General features: G+C 40.8%; 1 protein-coding gene across 7 annotated transcripts in view; it reads left to right on the forward strand.

The window, feature by feature from the left end:
* Positions 1 to 22,709, forward strand: part of HERC3 (HECT and RLD domain containing E3 ubiquitin protein ligase 3) — a 192,953-nt gene that overhangs the window by 121,789 nt on the left and 48,455 nt on the right. For 4 of the 7 annotated variants that reach the window (XM_069540670.1, XM_069540671.1, XM_060011976.2 and 1 more), the window contains 7 exons: positions 449 to 612; positions 745 to 858; positions 17,000 to 17,023; positions 17,115 to 17,204; positions 18,391 to 18,561; positions 20,413 to 20,556; positions 21,695 to 21,861. In XM_069540670.1, coding sequence (XP_069396771.1) covers positions 449 to 612; positions 745 to 858; positions 17,000 to 17,023; positions 17,115 to 17,204; positions 18,391 to 18,561; positions 20,413 to 20,556; positions 21,695 to 21,861 — 874 coding nt within the window. Of the gene's footprint in view, positions 1 to 84; positions 311 to 448; positions 613 to 744; positions 859 to 16,999; positions 17,024 to 17,114; positions 17,205 to 18,390; positions 18,562 to 20,412; positions 20,557 to 21,694; positions 21,862 to 22,709 lie in introns of those variants that run through there. The other 3 variants (XM_069540672.1, XR_009519485.2, XM_060011977.2) reach the window with 3 other exon arrangements.

The following is a 22,709-nucleotide window of genomic DNA, read 5'->3' on the forward strand; positions in this document are numbered from 1 at the left end:
TTCTGATAGACTGTGAGGTAGAGATAGCGATCTTTGAAGGACTATTACCTGACTTTTAAAAGTTTGGGGTTTTCTTTTTTACAGGACTTAGGTGGTGGCTGAGAAGAGGGCTAAAAGGACGAGGATATGTGAATGCTCCTGCCCGAAATATGTGCCTGAGCATCTTGTCCACATGTGCCCTTGGAGCTGACCTTTTAGATTAGCGTTCCGGATGAATCCTTGAGGAAAAAAATCAAATAGAGCTTTATAACAAAGCTCCAGGATTCCCGTACAGCTGCCACTCTCTCCAGAAGTGCTTTAATGGATTCTTTTTAAAGTTAGTTTTGGGAAACTGTATTTTCGACTAATGCTTACCTTCTAGCTGGAGCAGTTTTTAGCCAGCAGGCAGAAGACATCAATACTTGATGAAGATCCCATGTTGAAATATGTCTTTCCTTTCTTTCTAAAGATAACTGGTGGTCTCAGGTATGCCCGAAATATTTCATGAAGCTGGTAAACCTCTATAAAGGTGCCGTCGTTTATCTACTGAGAGGAAGAAAGACATTCTTAATTCCTGTACTGTTTAACAATTACATTACAGCAGCGCTCAAGCTCTTGGAGAAGTTATACAAGGTGAGCATAGAGAAGAACCAGAGGGGAGAGGGATGCAGAGATAGTAGGATCAAATGATCTACCGAGATGTTCTGTGGGCAGCCGCTTACCAGTCGCCTGGGTCTTAGTTGCCCTTGTTTTGTTCTTCATCAGGTAAATCTTAAAGTGAAGCATGTGGAATATGATACATTTTATATTCCTGAGGTTTCCAGTCTTGTGGACATTCAGGAAGACTACCTCATGTGGTTCTTACATCAAGCAGGCATGGTAAGAATTCATGTAAAGCATATCTCAAAGCTTTCGTCTTTTCTCAGAGTACACGTAAGGGTAAGAAAAGCACGTCTGAACTCTAAAATTTCCTGGACTTGGATGTTAGTGCTATACCTGTGTTTTTTTGTTGGTTTGTTTGTTTTTTTTTTTTGCAGTATGCGGGCCTCTCACTGTTGTGGCCTCTCCCGTTGCGGAGCACAGGCTCTGGACACGCAGGCTCAGTGGCCATGGCTCACGGGTCTAGCCGCTCCGCGGCATGTGGGATCTTCCCAGACCGGGGCACGAACCTGTGTCCCCTGCATCAGCAGGCGGACTCTCAACCACTGCGCCACCAGGGAAGCCCTATACCTGTGTTTGATCAGCTGGCTTTTGTATTTTTGAAACACTGAAGTGCTTTGAGTAATCGTAAGCAGTCACAAATGGGTAGTCGCCCAGAACGGTATAAATTTTAATTAGTTGCCAACATTAAAAAAAATCAAGGTATCTAAAGTAGTCAAACTCATAGAAAGTAGAATGGTGGTTGCCAGGGTCTGGGGAAGGAGAAAATGGAGAGTTGTTGTTTCATGGGTATCGACTTTGTTTTACTTATTTATTTTTTTAATTGACGTATAGTTGATTTACGATACTGTGTTAGCTTCAGGTGTACAGCGCAGTGATTCATATATCTATCTATATCTATATATGTTCCTTTTCAGATTGTTTTCCCTTATAGGGTATGACAGAATATTGAGTTCCCTGTGCTATACAGTAGGTCCTTGTTGTTTATCTGTTTTGTATATAGTGGTGTGTATCTGTTAATCCCCAACTCCTAACTTATCCCTCCCCCCCCCTTTCCCCTTTGGTAACCATGAGTTTGTTTTCTATGTCTGGGAGTCTATTTCTGTTTTATAAATAAGTTCATTTGTATCATTGTTTTAGATTCCACATATAAGTGATATCGTATGATCTTTGTCTTTCTCTATCTGGCTTACTTCACTTAGTATGAGAATCTCTAGGACTTTGTTCTGCATGATGAAAAAGTTCTGGAGATGGATGGCACAATTCTGCGAATGTAGTTAACACTAATGAACTGTACACTTGAAGATGTTAAAGATGGTAAACTTTATATGTCTTTTACCACAATCTTAAAGAGTCAAGGCACATAAAATGTATTTCTGGCTTTTCTTGAAACTCGGAAGCTCTGGCAACATGACCTGTCTTTCCAGATGGTTTCAGTTGGCTGGAGTTCAGTGGGGGCTCTTTGGATGAGGCTGAGACGTGCCAGAGTCCCCACTGCAGCTTGACTTTGACACTGAGGAAAGGATCATTTACTCATTGTCTTCATCTAACAGCTAGCCTACTTTAGTCGTCGTATGTCAGCTGCCTGAACCCCACAGGCTACCTCTGACTTGGGATTACGTGTGTGAAAATGTCACGTATCCCTGACCTGGTTCTCACTATACGTTAGAACTGCGGGTTCCTGCCTGCCACCACTTCTCAGTTTGATTGTAGACTGGCTTGGGATATATGCAAGGCTTTTTAGGATCCCCCGTCTGTGGATTATGTATGAGTTTGAGTGATGTCAGAAGACAGAGTGATTATTTGGTTATGATATTTAGTGAAGCCATGCATAGCAGACACATTTGAGGTGAGTCCTTGCCAGTTTAGCAGATTCATCACTGACATTTAGGCCGTATTTCCCTGTACGCTGTAGGGCTTTTGGAGGTCAGTAGCGGTTTCCAAAAGCAAGGCATTTAAATTGGTTCATTTAACTAAGGAAGAGTTGTTTCTTTGTTAAATAACAGATGATCGATGCCAGACACAATATTGTGTTTTTAGTAAGACTTCTGATTACTTTAAAAAACCAAAAAAAAATCCTTTTCAAAAAAGTGGATGAGTCTTCAAAACGGGGTTTACGTGGAAATTTCACACGGAGGCTAGCAGTGAACTGTGTTTTCACCTGCTCATTTAGAAATTGTAAAAAGATAAGCCTCTCTGTTTTATCAGTTTGTGAATACCCTTTGAATCATAAAATGTTAAGAGCTGAAGTAAGCCTTATGAATTATTTAGCCAACTGCTTTGTTTCTAGGTGAGAAATTGGAGGCGCAGAGAAGCTAAACAATTTTTCCACCAATTCAATTAGCTTAAAAGCCAATTTTTCTGACTTCTAATCTACCCTTTCTTGCTGCTGAGTAAAATAATTCTAATGAGCCCTAATTCTTTTTGACCCTGAAAAAGAAGTTGCTGGTGTTAAAATATAGGTTACCATGACTGTGGTCTCTGAATGGAGATACTGAAGTGAGCAACTTTTATAGTTCCTTTCTCTTAACATTTGATAAGCAAATATAAGTCTTAAATACCAGCTGCTCATCTCCTCTTCAAAAATTAGTTATTATAGAAAGATAGAAAATTAGGTGAAATTACCGTGCGACCTTTTGTGATTTCTGTGGCATTTTTTCTGTTATACAATGCTATTAGAAATTAAAGTTTATATTTCTTCATATCGTGGATTTTAACGTAAAATGCTAAAGCTATTTCATATATTGATTCATGTTTTTTTGACTACTTTTTTTTCGAGGTATAATTGACATGCAACATTATATTAGTTTCAGGTGTATAACATAATGACTCGATACTTACATACACTGTGAAATGATCATCACAGTACGTCTAGTCACTGTCACCACACAGTTAACAAATTTTGTTTTGCTTGTGATGAGAACTTTTAAGATTTACCGTCTTAGCAGCTTTAGCAACTAAAATATGCAATGCAGTTTTACCGTCTGTAGTCACTACGCTGTGCTGTGCGTTGTATCACTGTGACTTATTTATTTTATAATGGAAGTTTGTACCTTTGACCCTCCTCACGCATTTTACTCACCCGCTATCCCCTCTCCCCTCTGGCAGCCACTAAACTGTCTCTTTATCTATGAGCTTGTTGTTGTTTTGCTTTGCTTTGCTTTGTTTGTTTAGATTCCAAGTGTAAATGAAATAATACAGCATTTGTCTTTCTTTGTCTGACTTATTTCACTTAGCATAGTGCCTTCAAGGTCCATCCAGGTTGTTGAAAATGGCAAGATTCCAGTTTTTTTTAATGTCTGAGTGTTACCGAAGCAAACTTGGGTCCTTTTGCCTGCGCTCAGTAAAGCCAATTTCTGACACCGGGTTGTGGGAAGGAAAGGGCAGCATTCACTGCAGGGTACCAAGCAAGGAGTCCGGGGAAGCTAGTGTTCAAAACACCTGAACTCCCTGGTGGGTTTCAGGAAAGCCTTTTTAAAGGCCAGGTGAGGGAGGGGAGTCGCAGAGTATGTAATCTGCCTGTGCACAAGTCTCTGGTTGGTTGATGGTGAGGTAACAGGGCAGTGTCACGTTATCAATCCTCAGGCTCCAGTAGCTCTGGCGGCTGTGTGCTCCTGGTCATCAGGTAGGTAGTTTCTTCCATTTGGTGGTGGTTTTAGTATCTGCAAGACAGCTCAGGAAATGTGCATCAGGTACTGTTATCTAGGTCCTTCAGGGAGGAGCTACAGCAGAGGGTATGGGGGAGGGGTCCGTCCTGGGAAGGCCCCGTAGGGTCCTGCTCGGTTACAGGCGTACTATTCCACTGTGTGCGTATATACCCATCTTCTTTATCCCTTCATCCATCTGTGGACGCTTCGGTTGTTTCCATATCTTGGCTAATGTAAATAAGGCTGCTATGGATATGGGGGTACATAAATCTTTTCGAATTAGTGTTTTTGTATTCCTTGGATAAATACCCAGAAGTGGAACTGCTGGATCATATGGTAGTTCTATTTTCAATTTTTTGAGGAACCTCCATACAGTTTTCCATACTGGCTGCACCAGTTTAAATTCCCACCAACAGTGCGCAAGGGTTCCCGTTTCTCCACATCCTTGCCCACCTTTGTTATTTTTTGTCTTTTTGATAATAGACATTCTGACAGGTGTGAGGTGAAACCTCACTGTGGTTTTGACTTGCATTTCCCTGATGAGTGATGTTGAGCGTCTTTTCATGTGCCTGTTGGCCATCTGTATGTCCTCTTTGGAAAAATGTCTATTGAAGTCCTCTGCCCATTTTTTAATTGGGTTGGTGTTTTTTTTTGTTTTTGTTTTGATATTGAGTTGTATGAGTTCTTTGCATATTTTGGACGTTAACCCCTTATCAGATATATTGTTTGCAAATACCTCTCCCATTCTGTAGGCTGCCTTTTCATTTTGTTGATGGTTTCCTTTGCTCTGCAGAAGCTTTTTAGTTCTATGTGGTTCCATTTGTTTATTTTTGCTTTTGTTGCCTTTGATTTTGAAGTTGGATCCAAAAAATCATTGCCAAGACTGATGTCAAGTTGCTTTTACTACCTACGTTTTCTTCTATGAGTTTTATGGTTTTAGGTCTTACATTCAGGTCTTTAATCCATTTTGAGTTAATTTCCAGTTTTATCCTTTTGTATGTGCCCGTCCAGTTTTCTCAACACCATTTATTGAAGAGACTGTCCTTTCCCATTGTGTGATGTTGCCTCCTTTACATAAATTAATTGGCCATATATGCATGGGTTTATTTCTGAGCTTAACCACTTTTAAATCATAGTAATGAACAATGAGTGCATTTTCCCCCCAGCTTTACTGAGGGATAATCGACATTGTTGTATATATTTAAAGTGTACAATATGATGATTTGATATACAGTGTGAAATGATTACAAAGATCAAGTTAATTAACACATCCATTACCTCACATAGTTAACTTCTTTTTTGGGTGCTTTGAGATGCTTAAGATGTGCTCTCATCAAGTTCCCAGTGTTTAATACTGTGTCATTAACTGTAGTCACCATGCTGTGCTTTAGCTCCTTAGAGCTTACTTATAACTGAAAAGATTGTACCCTTTGAGCTATATATCTCCCCATGTCCTCCCCTGTTCCCGCCCTAGCCCCTGGAAACCACCATTATTTCTGTGAGACTGGCTTTGTTTTTTTTAGATTCCACATATACATGATACCATACAGTGTTTGTCTCTCTCTGTCTGGCTTATTTCACTTAGTGTAAAACGCCCTTTAGTTTCACCCATGTTGTTGCAAATGGCAGGATTGCCTTCTTTTTTATGGATGAATAATGTTCCTGTGTGTGTCTGTGTGTCTGTCTGTCTCACACTATATGAGTTTTTATGTGTTAAATTTTTTGCCTTGGCAGTAGCCGAGGCAGTATAGCATACAGTTCCGAGCATGTGCTTTAGTCAAAAAGAACTGGGTTCAAGTCTCAACTCTGGCCTACTACCTGTGTGACCTTAGGCAAATTACTTAATTTCTATAAGCCTAGCATCCTCATTTATAAATGTGAATTATAACAGTACTGTGAGAAGTAAATGGGAGAACCCATGGAAAGGCCTTACTTGTCAGAGTACCTAGTACGTGGCATATCATAAGCCCTAATAACTGTTTTTCAGGAAGCAGTCTTGGGCACCTAATGTATGTCATGTGCCGGCTACCACTGGGGACGCGGACACGTACAGGACATGGTGGCTGCCTCTGTGGGGTGTTCAGTGTAGTGCAAAAGGAATTACAAGGGACATAATATGTATGGGCAAAGGGCGATGGTGTATAAAAGCAACATTCTAAAGTGGCTGCTTTTTGCTTATTTTATTTTATTATTATTTTTTAACATCTTTACTGGAGTATAATTGCTTTACAGTGGTGTGTTAGTTTCTGCTGTTTAACAAAGTGAATCAGCTGTACATATACATATATCCCCATACCTCCTCCCTCGTGCGTCTCCCTCCCACCCTCCCTATCCCACCCCTCTAGGTGGTCACAAAGCACCGAGCTGATCTCCCTGTGCTATGTGGCTGCTTCCCACTAGCTATCTATTTTACATTTGGTAGTGTATATATGTCCATGCCACTCTCTTACTTTGTCCCAGCTTACCCTGCCCCCTTCCCGTATCCTCAAGTCCATTCTCTATGTCTGACTCTTTAGTCCTGTCCTGCCACTAGGTTCTTCAGAACCATTTTATTTTAGATTCCATATATATGTGTTAGCATGTGGTATTTGTTTTTCCCTTTATGACTTACTTCACTCTGTATGACAGACTCTAGGTCCATCCACCTCACTACAAATAACTCAATTTCGTTTCTCTTTATGGCTGAGTAATATTCCACTGTATATATGTGCCACATCTTCTTTATCCATTCATCTGTCGATAGACACTTAGGTTGCTTCCATGTCCTGGCTGTTGTAAATGGTGCCGCAGTGATCATTGTGGTACATGACTCTTTTTGAATTATGGTTTCCTCAGGGTATATGCCCAGTAGTGGGATTGCTGGGTCCTATGGTAGTTCTATTTTTAGTTTTTTAAGGAACCTCCAAACTGTTCTGCATAGTGGCTGTATCAATTTATGTTCCCACCAACAGTGAAAGAGAGTTCCCTTTTCTCCACACCCTCTCCAGCATTTATTGTTTGTAGATTTTTTGATGATGGCCATTCTGACCGGTATGAGGTGATACCTTATTGTAGTTTTGAATTGCATTTCTCTAATGATTGGTGATGTTGAGCATCCTTTCACGTGTTTGTTGGCAGTCTGTATATCTTCTTTCAGGAAATGTCTATTTAGGTTTTGTGCCCATTTTTGGATTGGGTTGTTTGTTTTTTTGACATTGAGCTGCATGAGCTGCATTTGTATTTTGGAAATTAATCCTTTGTCAGTTGCTTCATTTGCAAATATTTTCTCCCGTTCTGAGGGTTGTCTTTTCATCTTGTTTATGGTTTGCTTTGCTGTGCAAAAGCTTTTAAATTTCATTAGGTCCCATTTGTTTATTTTGGTTTTAATTTCCATTTCTCTAGAAGGTGGGTCAAAAAGGATCTTGCTGTGATTTATGTCATGGAGTGTTCTGCCTGTGTTTTCCTCTAAGAGTTTTATAGTGTCTGGCCTTACATTTAGGTCTTTAATCCATTTTGAGTTTATTTTTGTGTATGGTGTTAGGGAGTGTTCTAATTTCCTTCTTTTCCATGTAGCTGTCCAGTTTTCCCAGCACCACTTATTGAAGAGGCTGTCTTTTCTCCATTATATATTCTTGCCTCCTTTATCAAAACTAAGATGACCATATGTGTGTGGGTTCATCTGTGGGCTTTATATCCTATTCCATTCATCTATATTTCTGTTTTTGTGCCAGTACCATACTGTCTTGTGATTACTGTAGCTTTGTAGTATAGTTTGAAGTCAGGGAGCCTGGTTGCTCCAGCTCCATTTTTCTTTCTCAAGATTGCTTTGGATATTCAGGGTCTTTTGTGTTTCCATACAAATTGTGAAATTTTTTGTTCTAGTTCTGTGAAAAATGCCATTGGTAGTTTGATAGGGATTGCATTGAATCTGTAGATTGCTTTGGGTAGTATAGCCATTCTCACAATGTTGATTCTTCCAATCTGAGAACATGGTATATCTCCCCATCTGTTTGTGTCCTCTTTAGTTTCTTTCATTAGTGTCTTATAGTATTCTGCATGCAGGTCTTTTGTCTCCTTAGGTAGGTTTATTCCTAGGTATTTTATTCTTTTTGTTGCAATGGTAAATGGGAGTGTTTCCTTAATTTTGCTTTCAGATTTTTTCCTCATTACTATATAGGAATGCAAGAGATTTCTGTGCCTTAATTTTGTATCATGCTACTTCACCAAATTCATTGATTAGCCTCAGTAGTTTTCTGGTAGCATCTTTAGTCTTCTCCATGTATAGTATCATGACATCTGCAAACGGTGGCAGCTTTACTTCTTCTTTTCCAATTTGGATTCCTTTTCTTTCTTTTTCTTCTCTGATTGCTGTGGCTAAAACTTCCAAAACTATGTTGAATAATAGTGGTGAGAGTGGACAACCTTGTCTTCTTCCTGATCTTAGAGGAAATGGTTTCAGTTTTTCACCATTGAGAACGATGTGGCTGTGGGTTTGTCACATATGGCCTTTATTATGTTGAGGTAAGTTCCCTCTGTGCCTACTTTCTAGAGGGTTTTTAACATAAATGGATGTTGAATTTTGTCAAAAGCTTTGTCTGCATATATTGAGATGATATGGTTTTTCTCCTTCAATTTGTTAATATGGTGTATCACATTGATTGATTTGCATATACTGAAGCAGCCTTGCATTCCTGGAATAAACCCCCATTGATCAGGGTGTATGAACCTTTCAATGTGCTGTTGGATTCTGTTTGCTAGTATTTTGTTGAGGATTTTTGCATCTATGTTCATGAGTGATATTGGCCTGTAGTTTTCTTTCTTTGTGACATATTTGTCTAGTTTTGGTATCAGGGTGATGGTGGCCTCGTAGAATGAGTTTGGGAGTGTTCCTCCCTCTGCTATGTTTTGGAAGAGTTTGCAAAGGATAGGTGTAAGCTCTTTTCTAAAATTTGATAGAATTCGCCTGTGAAGCCACCTGGTCCTGGGCTTTTGTTTGTTGGAAGAATTTTAATCACAGTCTCAATTTCAGTGCTTGTGATTGGCCTGTTTATATTTTCTATTTCTTCCTGGTTCAGTCTCTGAAAGTTGTGCTTTTCTAAGCATTTGTCCATTTCTTCCAGGTTGTCCATTTTATAGGCATAGAGTTGCTTGTAGTAATCTCTCGTGATCTTTTGTATTTCTGCAGTGTCAGTTGTTACTTCTCCTTTTTCATTTCTAAGTCTATTGATTTGAGTCTTCTCCCTTTTTTTCTTGAGCCTGGCTAATGGTTTATCAATTTTGTTTATCTTCTCAAAGAACCAGCTTTTAGTTTTATTGATCATTGCTATTGTTTCCTTCATTTCTTTTTCATTTATTTCTGATCTGATCTTTATGATTTCTTTCCTTCTGCTAACTTTGGGGGGTTTTTTGGTGCTTCTTTCTGTAATTGCTTTAGATGTAAGGTTAGATTGTTCATTTGAGATGTTTCTTGAGGTAGGACTGTATTGCTATGAACTTCCCTCTTGGAACTGCTTTTTGCTATATCCCATAGGTTTTGGGTTGTTGTGTTTTCATTGTTATTTTTTTCTAGATATTTTTTGATTTCCTTTTTGATTTCTTCAGTGATCTCTTGGTTATTAAGTAGTGTATTGTTTAGCCTCCATGTGTTTGTTTTTTTTTTTTTACAGATTTTTTCCTGTAATTGATATCTAGTCTCATAGTGTTGTGGTCAGAAAAGATGCTTCATATGATTTCAATTTTCTTAAATTTTCTGAGGCTTCATTTGTGACCCAAGATATGATCTATCCTGGAATATGTTCCATGAACACTTGAGAGGAAGGTGTATTCTGTTGTGTTTGGGTGAAATGTCCTATAAATATCAATTAAATCCATCTTGTTTAATGTATCATGTAAAGCTTGTGTTTCCTTTTTTCTTTTCATTTTGGATGATCTGTCTTTGGAAAGTGGGGTGTTAAAGTCCCCTACTATGATTGTATTATTGTCAATTTCCCTTTTTATGGCTGTTAGCATTTGCCTTATGTTTTGAGGTGCTCTGTGTTGGGTTCATAAATATTTACACTTGTTATATCTTCTTGGACTGATCCCTTGATCATTATGTAGTGTCCTTTTTTGTCTCTTCTAATAGTCTTTATTTTAAAGTCTGTTTTGTCTGATATGAGAATTGCTACTCCAGATTTCTTTTGATTTTTCATATCCATGGAATATCTTTTTCCATCCCCTCAGTTTCAGTCTGTATGTGTCCCTAGGTCTGAAGTGGGTCTCTTGTAGACAGCATGTATGTGGATCTTGTTTTTGTATCCATTCAGCCAGTCTGTGTCTTTTGGTTGGAGCATTTAATCCATTTACATTTAAGGTAATTATCGATATGTATGTACGTATAACCATTTTCTTAAGTGTTTTTGGTTTGTTATTGTAGGTCTTTTCCTTCTGTTGTGTTTCCTGCCTAGAGAAATTCCTTTAGCATTTGTTGTAAAGCTCGTTTGGTGGTGCTGAATTCTCTTAGCTTTTGCGTGTCTGTAAAGGTTTTAATTTCTCTGTTGAATCTGAATGAGATCCTTGCTGGGTAGAGTAATCTTCGTTGTAGGTTTTTCCCTTTCATCACTTTAAATATGTCCTGCCACTCCCTTCTGGCTTGCAGAGTTTCTGCTTAAAGATCAGCTGTTTATCTTATGGGGATTCCCTTGTGTGTTATTTGTTGTTTTTCCCTTGCTGCTTTTAAAATGTTTTCTTTGTATTTAATTTTTGACAGTTTGATTAATGTGTCTTGGTGTGTTTCTCCTTGGATTTGTCCTGTATGGGACTCTGTGCTTCCTAGACTTGATTATTTCCTTTGCCATATTAGGGAAGTTTTCAACTCTAATCTCTTCAAATATTTTCTCAGTCCCTTTGTTTTTCTCTTCTTCTTCTGGAACCCCTATAATTCAAATGTTGGTGCGTTTAATGTTGAACCAGTGGTCTCTGAGACTGTCCTCAATTCTTTTCATTCTTTTTCTTTATTCTGCTCTGCGGTAGTTACTTCCACTATTTTATCTTCCAGGTCACTTATCCGTTCTTCTGCCTCAGTTATTCTGCTATTGATTCCTTCTAGAGAATTTTTAATTTCATTTATGGTGTTGTTCATCAGTGTTTGTTTGCTCCTTAGTTCTTGTAGGTCCTTGTTAAATGTTTCTTATATTTTCTACATTCTATTTCCAAGACTTTGGATCATCTTTACTATCATTACTCTGAATTCCTTTTCAGGTAGATTGCCTGTTTCCTCTTCGTTTGTTTGGTCTGGTAGGTTCTTACCTTGCTCTTTCATCTGCTGTGTGTTTCTCTGTCTTCTCATTTTGCTTATCTTACTGTGTTTGGGGTCTCCTTTTCACAGGCTGCAGGTTCGTAGTTCCCATTGTTTTTGGTGTCTGCCCCCAGTGGCCAAGGTTGGTTCAGTGGGTTGTGTAGGCTTCCTGGTGGAGGGGATTAGTGCCTGTGTTCTGGTGGATGGGGCTGGATCTTGTCTTTCTGGTGGGTAGGTCTGTGTCCGGTGGTGTGTTTTGGGGTGTCTGTGGCCTTATTATGATTTTAGGCAGCCTCTCTGCTAATGGGTGGGGTTGTGTTCCTGTCTTGCTAGTTGTTTGGCATAGGGTTTCCAGCACTGTAGCTTGCTGGTCGTTGAGTGAAGCTGGGTGCTGGTGTTGAGATGGGGATCTCTGGGATATTTTCGCCGTTTGGTATTACGTGGAGCTGGGAGGTTTCTTATGGACGAGTATCCTGAACTCAGCGCTCCCACCTCAGAGGCACAGACCTGACACCTGTCCAGAGCACCAAGACCCTGTCAGCCACACGGCCAGGTACGTGGGGAGTTTCTTGCCTTTTGGGAGGTCTGAGGTCTTCCGCCAGCGTTCAGTAGGTTTTCTGTAGGAGTTGTTCCACGTGTAGATGTATTTCTGATGTATTTGTGGGGAGGAAGGTGATCTCCGCGTCTTACTCCTCCGCCATCTTGAAGGTCTCCCTCAGCTTATTTTAAAGAAGAGGTGGTAGTGGCTTATTTATTTCCGTTTATTCACAGCCATCATCTACACTTGCAAAACAAATAGCACACAGAATGAGTGACTTTGTGGGCCCCATAGAGGGCCTCACAAGTGAGAAAGTGAGTGATACAACGAAAATGCTTCATTGTAAAGCAACCATACTCCAATAAAAATTAATTTAGAAAAAAACAGAGAAAAAAAAAAGAAAATGCTTCAAAAATAAAGACTGGAGTCAACCTGACGTCGGCTGTCTGTGTCGTCCGGGGCGGTGTCTGGTTCCGGGTAGCAGTATTGTGCGTGGTGAGATGAGGCAGCTCTGTGTGCCTCGGCATTCAGCGATGCTGGGAGCCAGAATTGCCCACGGAGGGTACAGGAACACGTGGTGTCAGGCAGACCCGAAGGCAGGGCTCCTGGGTTTCCTCCTTGGTGTTAGTGTGATGCCTCTTGTCCCCAGTCACAGCCACATTTAGGAACTGTTGACTTGGAATTAAAAGAAAGAAAAGAAAAGAAAAAGATATTCCCAATTCCCCACTTCTCTAGTTCTGTACCATGTACTTATTCATTGCTTCTCTGTCATATACTTAAAAAACATGAACGAAGGTTACAGGGCAGCCCCATTTCAAGCAGGAACACTTGAAATGTGATCCATGTGTGTACTTTGCCAGTTATAGGTTGTGAGACTCGCTTTTGGGGAATGGATGGCCCAGGACAAACAGCCTCTCAGGAGGGGATCACATATCTTACCAGTTCATATGCATCCTTCTAGGTTAGGGAGAGCAGTCAGGAAGCAGAATCGTAGTACTGCTGTTTCAGTATTTCGTTCACATACTATGGAAATGCCAGCACTAATACCATTTCTAAAATATTCAACATCTGCAAAATAAAAATCAGTGAAATTATTATATTTCAAATACAAAAATTCATAGACTTGGGCTTCCCTGGTGGCGCAGTGGTTGAGAGTCCGCCTGCCAATGCAGGGGACATGGGTTCGAGCCCTGGTCTGGGAAGATCCCACATGCTGCGGAGCAACTAAGCCTGTGCACCACAACTACTGAGCCTATGCTCTAGAGCCCGTGAGCCACAACTACTGAGCCCACATGCCACAACTACTGACACCTGCATGCTCTAGGGTCTGTGTGCCGCAACTACTGAGCCCATGAGCCACAACTACTGAGCCCACGAGCCGCAACTACTGAAGCCTGCGTGCCTAGAGCCCGTGCTCCACAACAAGAGAAGCCACTGCAATGAGAAGCCTGCACACTGCAACGAAGTGTAGCCCCTGCTCACCGCAACCAGGGAGAGCCCGTGCGCAGCAACGAAGACCCAACGCAGCCAAAAATAACAAATAAATAATAAATAAATTTATAAAAAAGTAAAAATTCTAGATATAGTTGTCCCTCAGTATCAGTAGCGGATTGGTTCCAGGATCCCTCATCCCCATACCATGCTCAAGTCCCTCATATAAAATGTTGTATTATTTGCATATAACCTAAGCACATCCTGCCATAGACTTTAAATCATCTCTCGATTACTTATACTACATAATACAGTGTAAATGCTATGTAAATAGTTGCCGGTGTGTGGCAAATTCAAGTTTTGATTTCTGGAACCTTCTGGAATTGTCTTTTTTTTCCCTGCATATTTTCCACCTGAGGTTGGTTGAATCTCCAGATGTGGAACCGTGGATAAGGAGGGCCGACTGTATACTGCCAATGCTGTAAAGCCAACAACTGTTTTTATAGTAACTGTTTTCACTTCTCCCATAGTCACTTTTAATTTGAAGTGTTCAAAACTTTATCTTGCTTTAGAGAACAACACACATGGTAAAGATCTTTCTTTTGCCTTGAGAATAGGCAAATGATGCTTAGAATAAAATCTCTTCTGAGAGGGAGGTTAGAAAATTCTGAATATTGGCACCAGTTTTAAACACACTTTCCCAACACACTTATCCCAAGAGATACTGGTACCCGTTGTAGGTACCTAGTGCTGTTTTGTGGTGTGTGTGTGTTTATTTTAGTGATTTCAATCCCAAAATTCAAAGTAATCAGAGAAGTAGGCATGAGAATGAATCAAGTCCCTCTGGGTTCTGTGTGCAGGCTTCCATACCTTGTCTCCCTGGACTGGAATCCTTTCTCTGATTAGTGTTTCTCAGGCTAGGGAAATGTTCCAAGATCCCTGAGGGAACGTGTTTCTAAAGAATAAACAAGGGGAATTTTAATTAAAACTGCTTTTCAATGATTTCATTGAAATATACACAAATACGAAAGGAGGTAGATATACACTTCTTATTCACGTAGCATTTAAATGTTATACAACCAAAGCGCATTTACAGATTAGATATTAACAAAACTCTCAAATCAGTAAAACACAAATTAGCCTCATGGATTTAACGTGATGAGCAAATGCGTTACTGAAGCCAGACCCCACTTGCATTGTGATCAGGACTGCGGGCTGCCAGGCCTGGGGACTTGAGTTCTGCAGCTTGTTCTATACACCCAGGGATGACTCAGCTCTCTTTTGTCCTTTCAGCGGCTATTAAACCTTCATTCATGCAGGGAGCCAGGACTGCAGTGGCCTTTTCCTGGGCACAAATGCATCACTTACAAAGGAAGACTGCTTTTCTTCTTTCTTATTAACCTTGGACAATTCAGTATAACATGGCACCAGTGCAATCGTTAAAATAAATGCAGATTATATGGTAACACATCATTATAAAGAGGTCATTCAGAATGTGTTTTTATTTTGTTTAGGATATCATTAAAAAAAACACAAAATTTAAAAAATTCATAGTGCACTTTCAGATCTCTGGGAATAAATCCATGGTTTTCTGTTTGAGAAATACTGCTACAGGTCAACATGATCTATACCGTTGATTTTTTTTGTTTCTTTCTGTTAGGTTATGTAGCAAACATTATTCATTAACTTAACAAAACCTTTCAGGAGAGAGTTCCTTTTTTCTCCTGATAAGTGAAACTAACATACCTCTTAGATAGGTTTGTGGTTGTATTTATTTATAGGCATACCTTGGAGAAATTGTGGGTTTGGTTCCAGACCACTGCAATAAAGCGAATATCACAATAAAGCAAGTCACACAAATTTTTTGGTTTCCCAGTGCATATAAAAGTTATGTTTATATTGTACTGTAGTCTATTAAGTGTGCAATAGTATTATGTTTAAAAAAACAATGAATGTACAAACCTTAATTAAAAAATACTTTATTGCTAAAAAATGTTAGCTGTCATTTTAGCCTTCAGCCAGTTGCAATCTTTTTGCAATGGTAACATCAAAGATCACTGATCACAGGTCACCATAACAAATAAGAATGAGAAACTTTGAAATATTGTTAGAATTACCAAAATGTGACACAGAGACATGAAGTGAGCAAATGCTGTTGGAAAAATGGCGCCCATAGTCTTGAGAGACTCAGGGTTGCCACAAAATTCAATTTGTGGGGAAGTGGGGGGAGGGTGGGATGAATTGGGAGATTAGGTTTGACATAAATGTACTAACTACCATGTGTAAAACAGATAGCTAGTGGGAACCTGCTGTATAGCACAGGGAGCTCAGGTCGGTGCTCTGATGACCTAGGGGGTGGGATGGGGTGGGAGGGAGGTCCAAGAGGGAGGGGGGGATATAGGTATACGTATAGCTGATTCACTTCACTGTACAGCAGAAACTAACACAACATTGTAAAGCAATTACACTCCAATAAAAAATAAATAATGTAAAAAAATGTTTAAGAAAGCAGTATCTGTGAAACACAATAAAGTGAGGCACAGTAAAACAATACAGACACAGTAATACAGTATGTCTGTATTGTTATTCCCCTCCTCAGAAGTTTATTCAGATTTATTCACATATTGATGGAGTGTCTTCTGTAGGCCAGGCATTGGTCTAAGTGCCTAGTCAGGGACAGTTTTCTAAATATCTTTTTTTTAAATTAATTTATTTTTGGCTGCGTTGGGTCTTCATTGCTGCCTGGGCTTTCTCTAGTTGCGGCGAGCGGGGGCTACTCTTTGTTGTGGTGCACGGACTTCTCATTGCGGTGGCTTCTCTTGTTGCGGAGCATGGGCTCCAGGCACGCGGGCTTCAGTGGTTGGTTGTAGCACGCGGGCTCAGTTGTGGCTCACGGGCTCCAGAGTGCAGGCTCGGTAGTTGTGGCGCACGGGCTTAGTTGCTCCGCGGCATGTGGGATCTTCCCGGACCAGGGCTCGAACCCGTGTCCTCTGCATTGGCAGGTGGATTCTTAACCACTGCGCCACCAGGGAAGCCCTCCAGGGACAGCTTTCTAAATATTTGGTTTCTCCCAAGAGGAACTCTGTGTGTGTGTGTGTGTGTGTAAAAGGGAGACTTAACATTTTGACAAATGAAATTTGCATTATCCACTTTACCCAACAAAATTAACCTCTGAAGTCATATTTGCAAAGCTCCTGTTTGGGAATTAGATTTCTTATAAATGAGAGTTCTATTAATACTGTGAATTATGGGGTTAGTGAAACGGTTTGTAAAGGTCCTTTAAAATTTTTTTTAAATTGTTTTTAGTGTTCTTCTCAGTCTGTATTCATCAAAACAACTAGTCTGATCCATCAGAACTCCAGTCAGCTGTTCAGATGGTGTTAGTTCCATGGCCAAATGGTCAGATAGGTTATCTGTTTTGTTATTTGTGGGAGGTAGACAGTTCAAGTTTTGTAATCCAACTAAGAGACTTTATTTTTCTTTACACAGAAGGCTAGACCATCTATAATGCAGGTAAATGACTCTGTCAAATTTATTTATGTATTTTTCCAGCAGTATTCTCTGTGGGATACTATAATATTGTTAATAATATGTTTTATTCTAGGATGCTGTAACACTTTGTTCCTACCCTTTCATCTTTGATGCCCAAGCCAAGACCAAAATGTTACAGACCGATGCTGAACTGCAGATGCAGGTCACGTATTTTAAACCTTACTTTCTCTTCTTATGGGTTTCTTTCATCTTATACATTCAGTTGTAATTTTTCCTAATAGGAGAAAGTTGGTTTGGATGAAGTTCCATGGTAACTTTTAGAACTGTTAGAAAAAGTTTCAGCAATCTTATATTGAATATAACACACATACGTGAACGCACATCTACATAAACGGGGGTGGCAGGTGTCTTCATAAAGGGCCACATAGGAAATACGGGTCTTTGTGGGCCATACAGTTGTCTCAGTTATTCAGCTCTGTCGTAGCATGAAATTTGAATTTTATATAATTTTCACATGCAGTGAAATATTTTTCTTCTGATTTTTTAAAAACTATTTAAAAAGGTAAAAACTCCTGTTAGCTCAAGAGCTGTACAAAAGCCGGCAGCAGGCTGGATTCGGTCCTTGGGCCGTTGTTTGCTGACCCCTGATAGATAATTAAATGGAGCTTGGCAGTTCTTTATTGAGCGAAAACTCAAGTTACAAAGATTTGTTTAATTTATTTTAGACACCCATTTTTATTGTAAAATATACTTGGTTTTGACAGGCCTACAAAGACGTCTGTGAATTAGCAACCCAAATCTACCAGTTGCCATTGTTGGTGGATATATAACTTCATTCATCTCCCTCCCCCTTTCCCCATCTGTCTGTCTCTCTCTAGCTCTTATCTGTATATCTCTCTCTCTCTATATATATGTTTTCACAGTGATATATCCATGATATTGACAATTTAAAGGTTTTCCAGAGAAAATGGACATTTTTCAAAGAATAAACACCATTTTTAGCAAGGGGTTGTTAGGCTTCTTTTCCTGCCACTTTGAAAGTCATAGTTTCTACCCACTGTCCGTCATCACTTTCTTCTACGAAGATAGTATTTCAGTCTTCATCAGCTTAGTCTAAATTATTTTCCTGGAATGAGTTATGGGTCATATGGTTTACATAAAGTGTTTTAGTTAATCTCTTTGGGCTCAGATTAGAAAGATTTGTGTGTTTTGTAAACATGAGTAACTGAGAAAATCTACTGGAAAAGTTAGGAGGAAAATAAAGACCAAAATGGAGCTGCAGTCAGCCTGGCCCCGACCTACCCCCGGTCCAAAGGCAGGGCTGGCTGCTGTCCCCACTCACAGGTGCGCTCTGAGTGGTAACTGTGCTCTTGGATGTGCTGTTCCAGGTGGCGGTCAACGGGGCCAACCTGCAGAACGTCTTCATGCTTCTCACCTTGGAGCCTCTGCTGGCCAGAAGCCCCTTCCTGGTCCTTCATGTTCGCAGGAGCAGCCTTGTTGGAGATGCCCTGAGAGAGCTGAGCATTCATTCTGATATTGATCTGAAAAAGCCTCTCAGAGTGAGTCCTTCCGTATATACCTTTGAATCCCTTCCTGGGTTTTCTTTACACAGTGTTGATGAAGCAGCAGAGATTTTATTAAAATCGTGGAGTACAGCCGTTCATTCTTTCTTTCATTCATTTTACAAGAATTTACTCACTTCCTTCTGTCCAGTCACCAAAGAGAACATCTCAACGTGACATCAGATAAAAATGCCAGTGGATTACGTGAGGGGAATGTAGGGCCTTTTTTGTCTGCTCTCTTCAGTTTACCGGCTCCAGCTCTACCAAAACCAAGCGAACAGCAGCACTGCTAAAGCTTCAACTAGGTAACACCACCAAGCCAGCATCTAGGAAGCTTTGGATGTCAAAGATTTAAGAGAGAAAGAAGGTAAAAAAAAAAAAGAACGGAAAGGTAGTGAAATTGTCTGGGCAGCTGGTGGCCTGTTAGGATAGGCCCTCTCAGTACTTGGAAATGATTAAATTAAGAAATTGTCTTTCCTCATAGATTAGGCACGTTTGTGTCACCGCTTAGTGTATTCCCGGGGCTTAGCACAATGCTTGGTACGCAGTAGCTGGTCGGTAAATATTTAGTGAATTCTTGAAGTTTTAAGTGATTTCCCTTTCCCTTCAGAAGACTTTCCTAACTCTATTTCCAATCCTGTTGTAAACTCTAGCTTCTGAAATGTAATAGGCAAGAAACTGATGGTCTCCATGATACTGTCACCCTTTTAAAAATTTCCAGTAAGTAGTATCAGTCCCATCAGTCTGCCTGGGAGTTCTCCCTAGAACCTCTGGGTTAGGTTTTTGATATTGCAAAGAGAGGGTACTTTCTTTGCCCCTTGTTTTCCATCAGTAATTCAGGTGGGACAGTTCTTGCTTGGTAGCACGTTGAAGTCTTCTGCTGGCATCCATATACTCGGAGACCTTTACTCTCCTGCTCTAGGCAACCTTGACCACAGGCACGGGGATAAGCTTGCTGTTTTTTTTTCTTTTTGGCTGTACCATGCAGCACGCGGGATCTTAGTTCCCTGTCCCCTGATCAAACCCGTGGCCCCAGCGTTGGAAGCGCGGAGTCTTAACCACTGGACCACCAGGGAAGTTCCCAGGATAAGCTTTCTTAAATGCTGCTTTTAGTTCTGTACCTGAGCCCTTAGCAGTAAAATGGGGATGGTAATAGTAATTCCAGTGCGTAAGACTGTTCTGAGGATTAGGTTAATAGAGTTTAAGTGCTGGCTGGCATGTAGAAGACCCTCAGTAAATCTCGTCCTCTGGTTTGCTGTAGCTGCTGTTGCGATGGGTCTCTCTATAGCTCCTCACAGAGCCCAGGTCTCTGTCTGCTCGGAATGCTCTCCTCCCTTTCATATGCATCAGTTAGTTCAAGAACCCCGCTGAGAGAGATTTCTTCCTTTATTCACGTTAGTCACTGCTCTTCTCTACGTGCCAGAACATTTACCTCTCAGTGTATCTGACTCTTTGAAAATAAAATGTATTCTCGAATTGGTTCTTTTACGTTTGCCTCCCTGCCCCAGTGGTAAACTTCCTGTGGACATACGGTAAACTTCCTGTGGACATATGGTAAACTCCCTGTGGACATATGGTAAACTCCCTGTGGACATATGGTAAACTGACTTTCTCTGCATCCCACGAAGTGCCTGGGAAAGTTTTGTGTGTTTCTAAGTGACTTGTTAATAATCAGCAGATACACTTTGCAGTTTTCATTGCGTCAGTGTATCCTCTGTTACATCTTCCTTTCTTTGTCCTGACTTTGGAAATAATTTGCTAAAAAAAAAAAAAAAACAACCACAAAAAAACAAACATAAAATGCTAGTGATTTCCCTGAAATGCTAATTCTACTTTCATTATTTCAAGGTCATTTTTGATGGTGAAGAAGCAGTGGATGCTGGTGGTGTCACAAAGGAGTTCTTTCTTTTACTATTAAAAGAATTGTTGAATCCCATCTATGGAATGTTTACCTACTATCAGGATTCAAATCTCTTGTGGTTTTCAGATACGGTAAGTTAGTGACGCCACCTTTCAACAGATGAATTGAATTAAACTGTCAGATCCCTAGCCTTCTGGTGTTTACAGAGGGGAGCATAACAGAGGTAATCATTTAACATGATTATCATCATGTTTCCCGTCTTCATGTTTCACCCGTTGCTAAGACGTCATAGTGTGTTTTGTCACCCATTAGCCGCATTTCCGTTTCTAGTAGGTAAGCTCCAAGTTTTGTAATCCTCGGAGGGTAGAAAGAGTAGGGGATGATAAAGAAATTGGTTTTATGACATATGAAAAGTAGTTGTCAAATATATTTTATTTTAATAACAGTGATAGTACGTGTATGAATACTCGTACAGATATACACATACTCACACTTTTTGAAAATTCAGTTGGAGAGCTAAGTTTTAAAAGGCATTCTCATTTCAAGCAGACTCTAGTTTAGCTCTTTTTCTACCAGAGTTTTCTCCCTAGATCCGCACTGTCTTGAAAGGCAGCCATTAGCTTCCTGTGGCTATTTAAGTTTAAATTTTATTTAATTAAAATTAAGTGATACTAAAGTCATTCCCTCAGTTGTACTAACCACCGTTCAAGTCCTCAGTAGACACACGTAGTTAGTGGCTGCCATCTGGGACAGCACAGAATAGAATGTTTCCATCCTTGCAGAAAGTTCTGTTGGACAGCATTGCTCTAAATGAGGGTAAGCTGTGCTCTGTATCACGGAGCTGTAAACGCTTAACTTACAGCATTGCATCTTTGGGCGACAGCTGAATTTTGTTAGGGGTACTTGTCTGCTTCAGAAGGTAACTAAATATTAACGAGATCTTCATTCTTTCGTACTGAAAATATTTTAAGGTAAATGGCAGATTGTTTTGAGGGCTGCAAACACTGCTTTTCTTTTCTTTTTTCTTTTCAAATGTTTATTTATTTACTTTTGGCTGTGTCGGGTCTTAGTTGCGGCGTGTGGGCTCCAGAGCACGTGGGCTCTGTAGTCGCGGCACGCGGGCTTAGTTGCCCTGTGGCATGTGGGATCTTAGTTCCCCTACCACGGACCAAACCCACGTCCCCTGCATTGCAAGGCGGATTCTTAACCACTGGCCCACCGGGGAAGTCCCTGCTTTTCTTTTTAACACATTTGCGCATGTGGTGAAAGTGTTTTGTAGAGCACAACTGGTTTCACTTGATTGGCATAACCTGTGGACTCGCCATCTACAACTCCACCGTGGTGGACCTGCACTTCCCGCTGGCTCTCTATAAGAAGCTACTGAACGTGAAGCCTGGCCTGGAAGACTTGAAGGAGCTGTCACCCACGGAAGGAAGGTACGGAGCTGGAAGACGGGAGCCTGGTGTGGAGAACTGCTCTGGCGCTGGGACCAAAGGTTGACAACACCACGTGTACCAGTTAAGAGTTTATCATTAGACTGTGCTGTGTATGCTTTGTCTTAAGATGTGGCTCCACAGCTCCTGGCTTGAAGCAGTGCCTGTGTCACTCTAGGGGCAGAAGGAGAAAGGGGAAAAGGGAAGTCGTAGCTGCCCAGGAATCCAGCTGTCTGCTTTTCTTATCCTGAACAAAAATTAGGACTTCGAGCTTTGTCATGGTCCATAAGTACAGGGGAGAAAGTATTGAAAAGGGAGTCTGTATTTTGCAAAAACCTACAGGTCTCCCTGTCCTTCTGTGTTTCTCTCTTCTGTGTCACCTTGACTATCACACCGCAGCCACACTCACAGCACTTCTGGTCACCAAACGTGTGGCGGTTTCCCCCTACCACCAAGTGATTCTCCACGACGCCAGCTGGTGTCCTACGATTCACCTCAGTTCTGACACCGTCTACCTAGAGATGGCACTGGATCCCACAAGCTCAGTGCTCGGTCTCTCTAGACGACTCTCACCCACTTCGGGTGCCACTCGCAAGCAGTAGGTCCCCGGGTTACCCACAACTGCTGTCCGATCGGTTACAAATCAGAGGTTCTCGTGACCCCTCCTTGGGTCCGATTAATTTCCTAGAGCGGCCCGGAGAATTCAGGGAAACACTTAGGTTTACCAGGTTATTCAGGGTTTATGATGAAGGATACAGATGAACGGCCAGTTGAAGAGATACAGAGGGTGAGGCCTGGAGGGGTCCTGAGTGTAGTAGGAGCTTCTGACCCCATGGAGTTGGGGTGCACTA

This window comes from Delphinus delphis, chromosome 5, assembly GCF_949987515.2.
Source record: "Delphinus delphis chromosome 5, mDelDel1.2, whole genome shotgun sequence".
NCBI lineage: Eukaryota > Metazoa > Chordata > Mammalia > Artiodactyla > Delphinidae > Delphinus > Delphinus delphis.